The sequence below is a fragment of the Emydura macquarii genome, unplaced genomic scaffold (genome assembly GCF_026122565.2).
Source record: "Emydura macquarii macquarii isolate MOO-44397 ecotype Brisbane River unplaced genomic scaffold, CSIRO-AGI_Emac_v2 contig_573, whole genome shotgun sequence".
NCBI classification, from domain to species: domain Eukaryota; kingdom Metazoa; phylum Chordata; order Testudines; family Chelidae; genus Emydura; species Emydura macquarii.
The window spans coordinates 307,571-316,451 of NW_027130710.1; the positions used below are offsets into that span (position 1 = coordinate 307,571).

Below are 8,881 nucleotides of genomic sequence, written 5' to 3' on the forward strand. Positions count from 1 at the left end.
CACTACGTGTGTTTCGCGTCACACCCCGCCCGCCGGGGCAACCCGGGAGCCGGCGTGTGCGGGGCTCCCATTGGCCGGGCCCGCGGGCGGCTCCCAGCAGGCAGCGCGGCGGCGGGGGCGGAGCCGGGGCCGGGGTCTCTCACTCTGGCCGGGGGCGCGCGCGGCGCAAGGGGCGGTGACCGCTCGGGGTCGCTCTGCGCAGGCGCCGCCGGGCCGGGATGAAGGACGCGCTGTCGCTGCTCGCGCGGCTCCCCGCGCACCCGGACTCGCGCTGCTGGTTCCTGGCCTGGGACCCCGCCGGGACCCTGCTGGCCTCCTGCGGCGGGGACCGCAGCGTGCGCCTCTGGGGCAAGGAGGGTAGGGCCGGGATCGGGGCCGCGGGCTGGGGCTGGGCCGGGGTCGAGGCCGAGGATCGGGCCGGGATCGGGGCCGCGGGCTGGGCCGGGATCGGGGCCGAGGATCGGGCCGGGATCGGGGCCGGGGGCCGGGACGCTCCGGCTGACGCCTCTCTCCCGCTGCGCCCAGGGGCCGGCTGGGCCTGCAAGGCGGTGCTGGGCGACGGGCACCAGCGGACGGTGCGGAAGGTGGCCTGGTCGCCGTGCGGGAGCTACCTGGCCTCGGCCAGCTTCGACGCCACCACCTGCATCTGGAAGAAGGGCCCGGACGGCTTCGAGGTGAGGCGGCCCCGCGGGCTGCGGGGGGGCCGGGGTCAGGTGCCCCCCGCCCGGGGGACAGAGCGGCGGGACCCGCCACCCTCCCCCCGCCCGGCTGGGGGCCACCGGGCCCTGCCCGTCCGCACCCCGCGATCCCCCTGCAGGGACCGGGCAGAGCCTCGCCCGCCGGCCCCTGCGCCCCAGGACACAGAGTGACTCTTCCCCTTCTCCCCCCCAAGGCTCTGAGCCCCCGGCGCCATCCGCCAACCTGGGGTGGGACCGGCCCGGGCTTTAGGCCGTGGTTGGGGACCCCCCCTCCGGCCCCCTGCTTCAAGGGCTGGCCCCCCCAGTGGTGCTGGTGCCCTGGCCACTGGCTGTGCCATGCTCTGGAGCGAGTCTCCGCTCCCCTGTGAGGGCTCTGCCATTGCCGATAGCCGGTCGCTGGAGCAGGGACTTCAAGGTAGGTCCCCGGCCCCCAGTGGATGCCCCGACCCCGGGCTGCAGAGTCTCTCTCTCTCGCTCGGACCCAGTGACGCAGGGGTGCCGAACCGCCATGCACACGTGCCCCAGCCCCGCTTTGTGGAGCTGGGCCTGCCTTTCCTTTGCAGGGGTGTTGGGGAAGGATGACAAACACGTCACAGGTTACGAAATGCTTTCAGCTGTGCTGAGGAAAAGCTGAGCGCGAGGTGGCGGTGGTACGTCAATCCGGACGCTTTGCTTTGGGTTGAACAAAACGTTGAAACAATTTCTCTTGCCTTTTTCAATTGGTTGGAAGTGCAGCAAACCGCAGAATCAGTTATTGGTCCGGCGCTAGCATGGAGCCCCTTTCCTCGGCTGGGTGCTGTCCGACATACAGTGTCATGGGCTGGCTTGGACTTGTTCGGCATCCAGTACAACCAGGAGTTCGTGGTGGGATACAGACATGTCCCGCACAGTCCCAGGGACGTCCCCAACGTCCCTCATCAGAGATGCAGGGATTGCCAGGCTGGACAGACGGCAGGTCCCTCTAGCACTGCGGCCTGGCGTGTAGAGCTGCATTGAGAGTTCCCATAACGCCTGTTTGAATTCTTGGCTGCAGCTCTTCCTGGGAGAAGGGTTCCTCTCTCCCTTCAGCTGCCGGGGCTCTGGCACAGGGCTCTGAATCACTCACGGTGGGTTGTCCGAGCCCTCCTTGTTCTGCTTTCAGTGAGTCACTCGCCTCTTCTCCAGCACCCTCTGGCTCCCCAGGAACAACGAGGGGGCAAGGGGAGCGTGTGGCAGGGCTAGGCAGCCTCAGGACAGCTCCCCCATTCCTCCCGTCCTGGGGCTGGTTTACGCACGGCTCCTTCTCTCCCTCTGACAGTGTGTGACCACCCTGGAGGGACATGAGAACGAGGTGAAGTCTGTCTCCTGGGCCCCATCCGGCAGCCTCCTGGCCACCTGCAGCCGAGACAAAAGCGTTTGGGTCTGGGAAGGTGAGAGACGGGACTGGGGGCGGGAGTAGTAGGAGCACCATGGGAGATGCGTGGGGAACCAGGCGTGACGGTTTTCTCGCCCCCTATCTCCAGCTTGTTACCCACCCATGGCGGCTGGGGGCACCCCAGGCCTCGGGGCCCTTTGAAGTATTCCCCTCTGATATCCAGCCCCGACACTGGCTACCCACCGGACTCCTATAACAACTTCTGCCCCCAAAGGAGCGGAGCCCGGTTCGCCAGTTTGACCATAAACCACCATTCCCGTCCAACACACAGCCCCTGTGAGCGCTTACAAGAAAACAGAGGAAGTGGAGCCATCAAATGATTAAAAACATGACTCGGGGTTAATCATGAGATTGAAAAAATGAATCGCCGTTTTAATCGCACTGTAAAGCACTAATCGAACACCACTGATGTCCATATGTTGGGTGGTTTCTACATTTTACAGTAGAGCAGTGGTTCCCAGCCTGGGGCCAAAAGTGGCCCACGGGGGCTTTTAAAGTGGCCCGCAGCTCCCCTCCCGCTGGCTGCAGAAGGGAGCCGCGGCCTAAGGAGCCAGGCAGAGCGCGTTGCCGTGGGGCTACAAGACGGGTGCAGGCTCCTGGCTGCAGCCAAGGGGACGGGAGATCAGCGCTCCCCTCCCCCTGGCTGTAGCAGGGAGCACGGCAAAGCGCTGTGTCTGGGTCCCTAGGCGCTGGGGTCCCTGCTGGAGCCAGAGGGAGGGGAGCTCTGATCGCCCGTCCCCCAGGCTGCAGAAGGGAGCCACTGCCTAGGGACCCAGGTGGAGCGCACGGGACTACAGGACGCATGTGGTTTCTCTGCTGCAGCCAGGGGGAGGGGAGATCAGCGAGGAGGGAGGCAGCCCCCTCTCTGAACTCCTTCCGTCTGGCTGCAGTGGGGGGGTGAGGAGGGGGCTGCTGGCAGAGATTGGTGGCCCTTCAGGGTTGTAACAACGATACCTGTGGCCCTCGAGCCGAAAAGGTTGGGAAGCAGTGAAATACAGCGATTTCAATGACAACATGTAGTGCCGGCTACAACAGTGCTGCGCGAACACCTATTCTCACTCTCAGGTGCCGTTGTAAATGAGACATGGGCACCATTATCTCCTGTAAATGTAAACACACGTGTTTGGTTGGGCGATTGGCTGAAGAAGTAGGACTGAGTGGACTAAAGCTGAACATGGTTTTGCTTTTGAGGGCAGTTATGTAACAAAAACAATCTACCTTTGTAAGTTACACCGAGATTGCACTACAGTTACTTGTATGAGTTGAACTGAAAAATACCATCTTCCCTCTTTTTTACAGTGCAAATATTTGTAATACAAATAATAATATAAAGCGAGCGCTGTGCGCTTCGTGTTCTGTGGTGTAATCGAGATCAATATATTTTAAAATGTGGAAAACATCCCCAAAGATTTAAACAAATGGAATCCGATTATTGTTTCACAGTGCGATTAGAATGTCACGAAATCGTTATTCATTTTTTTAATCGTTTGACAGCCCTAACTTGAACCTTGCATTACGTCAGCAGCTGACCAGGCAGGGATGACAGCTCCCTCCGGCTGGAATGGCCTGTCACCGAGACATACGGCTCCCCGGTGGCTGACTTTTACTCCAAGACCAGAAGGCGTAATTCTCAATATAGTTCCAGTATAACTTAACTAGCGCCCGTATGTGCATCTCCCAGTGGTTACGAGTATCGATCAGTGACAGGCTTTCCGTAGAGACCTCACGTGCTACCAAGGAAGTGGTGTGTTGGGGGTAGTGGGTTTGTTGGGTCTGAGACAGGAGTTACTTGGCAAGACCTGTGAACCCTTTGCCAGTTGGCACTGATGTCACACCAGGTGTGTCAAGGACCATGGGATGGGACCTGAGAGCAGAGGGATCGTGGGAAAGATGTGGGCAGAACGGACGGGTCTGGGAAGGGGAGGCGGAAGGCTGCCCCTTAGCCTCTGTTATCTGTGCTGACCCATTCAGGTGGGGCACTGCGGGGGCAGGGCTGCCCCTTCCGTTGGGCAGTCACAGGGGTGCAGGAGGGTGCTGGGGGAGGTCCCTGGCTGCCTTCACCCACAAACCTTCTCTCTCGCAGTGGACGAAGAGGACGAATACGAGTGTGTGAGTGTCCTGAACGCCCACACACAGGACGTCAAGCACGTGGTCTGGCATCCCAACCAGGAGGTGAGGGCTCCTCCCACGGGCACCACAGGGCTCCCTAGCCCCCTCCCGGCCAGCTCTTCAGTAGCTCCTGGCATCTGCCGTCCCGGTGCAGAGCCTGCGGTGCCGTGATCCTGGGCGGGAGCCAAAGGGAGTGGGTGCTGTGGTGCAGGTAGAGCTGGGAGAGGAATCCACCGGGTCTGACTTCGGGGGGGGAGGCATCCAGAGGCACAGAGGCGATCACCTGACTGGCTTCCTTTCATCCATCTCCCTGAGCAAGAGGTGTACACCCCAGCCCCACCAGTGTAGGGTAGCTCTGCCCGAGAGGGAACGCTGCCCTGCTGGGATGACGCCGCATGTTCCTCCAGGCTTGGCCTCCCAGGGCCGTGTTCCCCTTGGCCCGTCTCTCTCCTTCCAGCCTGGGGTCATTGGAAGGCCATGTTTGCATGGGTGCCCAAAGCCCCGGGTGATGCCCCCCCGTCCTGGCTGTCTTGCTCCAGAGTTCATTTGTCCCTCCCCTTCCCGCTTCAGCTGCTGGCCTCCGCTAGCTACGACGACACGGTGAAGCTGTACCGCGAAGAGGAGGACGACTGGGTGTGCTGCGCCACGCTGGAGGGGCACGAGTCCACCGTCTGGAGCCTGGCCTTTGACCAGAGCGGGGAGCGCCTGGCCTCCTGCAGCGACGACAAGACGGTGCGCATCTGGCGGCAGTACAAAGCGGGCAACGAGCAAGGTGAGCAGGCGGGACTAGGGGGCAGGGTCTCCTCCCCCACAGCCGGGCGCCGGGACCGTCCCTAGTACGGACAGCTGCGGAAATGGGAGAGGATCTGCCCACGGTCGCACAAGGGGTTGGTGGCAGAGCTAAGAACAGAAAGCAGGACTGCGGACGCCTCGTCCCCAGCTCCAACCGTTAGATCCGCTCCCCTGCACATGTAGCGTTGATCTGGGTCAGGCTGGCTGGCTGAGCGACAAAGAGCCCTGGCTAGTCTGACGGACGGCTCCAGCGGGTGCTGTGCCAGCTTCCCCCGCCACCTCTGCCAGTGCACGTGCAGCCTAGCACCGCTAACCCAGCCCCTCTGCAGACCCGCCTCCGAGGAAACCTACCTGTGCTTTGCTGGTCTCGCCCCTCCTTGTGGGAGCAGCCGGCTCCCGCATGGTGTTTGCAGCCTGCCCTGTTCTGCTTCCCGTTCACTCGGTGCCGCTGCGCTGCTCCGGGCCAGAGCTCCAGAGCTCCCCTGGGGCGGGGAGCGCTGACAGCAATCTGTCAGCCGGGCCTGCCGACACCCTCTCGACCGGAGTTATGTTCCCTGCCCGAGAGTCCAGGCAGACATTCCCCATGTGCTGTAACAAGGACTCTGCTGCCCCTGCCCACCGGATCCTGGCGCAGTGCTAGTGTGATCGAATGTCTTCCCGGCCTGGAACCTGGGAGCCAGGGCTGCTCATGCCTCTGGGGCAGCTGCAGGCCGAGCTGCTCTGACTGCTGTCTGGTGTGTTTCAGGGGTGGTCTGCAGCGACGCCGACCCCAGCTGGAAATGCGTCTGCACCCTGTCCGGCTTCCACACCAGGACCATTTACGACGTGGCGTGGTGAGCCTGGGGCTGTGAACGTTCAGTCCAATCCACACAGCAGGGTGGGAGGGTTTGTTCTGCCGGGACCCCCTGAGCGCTGGGACTGCAGGCTACGCAGTGCAGGGGCTGAGGCCGATGCAGCTGAGTCCCTGCCTGCCAGAAGCCGCTTCAAGCCACTCCCCTAGTTGGAGCATGATGGGAATGTTGGGGTCTGGCCAACACCCCGGCAGTGGGACTGTGATCCAGTTAGCGCACTGGGTGAGCGGGCTGGGGCAGGCCAGAAGGGCTGCAGTTCTGAGGAGCTCCCTTCTGGCAGCAGTGGCCCCTTGTGGAGCTGGAGGGCACCAAGAAGCATTGGCACGGAGCTGTTCTGAGGGCTGGAGGATGTGACCGCAATTGCTTTTGACCCAGGACCCGTCCCATGTAGCAGCGGGGGAGGCAGGCCGGTTAGCCCCTGCTGTCAGATGTTTAAAATGGTGCTGACTCTGCAGTAGAGAGACTCCAGTTGACTCCTGGGGGTATTCTGTGCCACTGCGCAACCCAGAATTAATGTTCTGTGCAGAATTTCCTTTTTTCCCTGCAGAATTGGTGCTGCAGAGCTGCTGGCAGCCACTAGGGGTTGCTGGACCTGGCAGAGCCTGGCTCCCCAGCTCGGTCACATGGTGCGGCCTGGTTCCCTCCGAGCAACAGCGGGGAGCTGTGGGGAATGGCTGCTGCTTTCCAGCTGGGGAGACTGGGGAGAAGGGGTGGGGGGGCATGACTCAAGCTGTTCCAGGGATGACCGAACCTTTAAATCGTGCCCCCCCCCCACTATCAGCAGGTCTCTGCCTGATGGGACACTAACGAAGCTGTGCGAAGCGGAGCCTGCAGCTGGGCTGTGCTGAGAAGGGTTGGGGGGTGGGCATCTGGGGCAGGGTGCAACCTGTGGCTGGCCTTGGGAGGAGAGGGGGTGCAGGTGTCTGGGCTGGGGGGTCCTATGCAGCCCCCTCCAGTGCCCCCCACATCCTCCCTGCCAGTACACACGCACCCCTCCAGCACTCCCCAAATTCCACCTGCCCCTGGCCGTGTCCTTTATTGGGGCACTTGAAATACGGGCCAGGGTGAAAAACCGAGACTCGACTAAAAGACCGAAGGGGCCGAGTTTTTCCCCAAGACACGCCCGGCTGGCACCTGTGACATGCCCAGACTGAGGCACCCACCAAAAAGCATCACAGAGAAACAGGAAAGGGGCTGCCGTAGGGCTGTCTAACGCTCTGCTCCTGGGGGAATCTGGTGGGTTGTCCCCACGTGCTGGTGCTTTGAAACACGTCACCACAATAGCGGAACGGGTGGCATGACACTGTGGTGTTTTCACAGCTCACATCTGCACAGAATTCCCCCCGGAGTATCTGTCCCTGGTCCCCGGGACAGGCTCCAGCTGCCTTCCCCAGGGCCACGAGGTGCCTAGCTCCAGCCAGGCTATGCCCCTGGGGGCCTTGGAAGGAAGCTGGCTACACGAAGCCTGCCCCAGTGGAGGAAAGGACTTGAGGGTGGGCTCATGCCCCTGCCTCTCTCCTTCCTCAAACCGGTTTCCCAGCTAGCTCATTGTGCCCCCCCTGGACCCCTGCTCCCCTCGGGCTGGCCAGACCATTTCACCCCCTGCCTGCCTGCAGTAACACCCATCCCTGCTCGCCCTCCGCAGGTGTCCCCTGATCGGGGCCTTGGCCACGGCCTGCGGTGACGATGCCATCCGCGTCTTCGAGGAAGAGCAGCTCTCCAGCCCCCAGCAGCCCACCTTCGCGCTGACCGCCCACGTCCCCAGGGCTCACTCGCAGGACGTGAACTGCGTGGCCTGGCACCCCAAGGAGCCGGGGCTGCTGGCGTCCTGCAGCGACGATGGAGAAATGGCCTTTTGGCGGTACCAGCGGCCCGAGGTTTGCTGAGAAACCTGCTCTGGGGCCTCCCTCGTCCCCCGATGGGCCTGGCCTGGGGCTCGTCTGCCACAGCGGCGGCTAAATGCTTTGCTCAGGCTAATGTTCCCTGCAACCCCAAACTGGGGTGTGGTGGGGAGTAGTCCCCCCTCTCCACCCCCCTGCCCCGGGCCTGGATTGCTCCACCCCTTGGATCCCAGCCCCAGCTGAAGTTACAGGTGCACTGGGGCCGTGGAGGAGTTATGGGAACGCTTTGGGGTGTCTCCACACAGCTTCCCTCAGCAAAGGCTCTGCCGAGGCATCTGGCTGGGAAGGGGGCAGGCGCAGGCTGCACGGGCCCAGTGATTTCCTGGCGGGAGCTGAGAGCAGCAGGCTCTGTGCAACTCCTCGCACGGGGCCAGCACCAGTTCTGGAGCCACTTCCTGGGCTGCCCATTACCTGAAACCAGCATCTCCTGCCTGGGGGTTTTGCTGGGCGGGGACCATGTACAATCAGGCAGGGGGGGGATGTCCTGGAGCTGGGGGAAGGGGCTGCCTGCTGCCGTCAATCTGTGTGAACCCAGAGTTTGAATAAATAATCCTCTGCTATCCCGGCCCCGCTGATTGCTCTGCTGGGGGTGAAGTGGGCTTAGACAGGAGGGAGGCTGGATGGCAATAATGGTGCTGAAGTGGCCTGTGGGAGTGAGAAGCCGGGCGGTGGGACCCAGCTCTGGCTTGCTCCTGAGATGGGCTGTGGTGAAAGGGGAGAGGGTTGGACCCAGCAATGCTCACGCTGATAAAACCTTTGCCCCCCGTGTGGGCCAGGTTCCATGGGCGGTGAGTCACCGCCCCCGCTACTCTAACCTTTTGGTAAAGCCACGGCAAGTAACGGAGCTCGCGCTTCCATGGGCAGCAGTGCCCCTCTCCTGTGCCTTTAGTCTGCATGGCTAGAACCGCCCTCGCTAGGAGCTGCTACCGACCGGTCGTCTTCGGAGAAAACACAGTAATGGAAGACGGCTCCAGCCGTTAAAGTCTGAGCCTGCTTCCTGGCGGGGACAGGAGAGAGACAATGCAGCGCTGCTGCTGCTGCAGAAACATGGGCACAGCACCCGGCCGCTGTGCTCTGCTGAGGCCTGGCAAACTCACACCAGAAGTTTGCACAAGA

The 8,881-nt window shown here is 62.4% G+C and overlaps 1 protein-coding gene across 1 annotated transcript; it reads left to right on the plus strand.

Annotated features, from left to right (window-relative positions):
* Window positions 1-34: 34 nt before the first annotated feature.
* Window positions 35-8,459, plus strand: CIAO1 (cytosolic iron-sulfur assembly component 1). Its single transcript, XM_067540276.1, has 7 exons — window positions 35-357; window positions 526-674; window positions 1,996-2,107; window positions 4,196-4,284; window positions 4,792-4,993; window positions 5,759-5,846; window positions 7,510-8,459. Exons 1-7 carry the CDS (start codon window positions 219-221, stop codon window positions 7,748-7,750), a joined length of 1,020 nt encoding a protein of 339 aa, XP_067396377.1. The 5' UTR covers window positions 35-218; the 3' UTR covers window positions 7,751-8,459.
* Window positions 8,460-8,881: the final 422 nt, after the last annotated feature.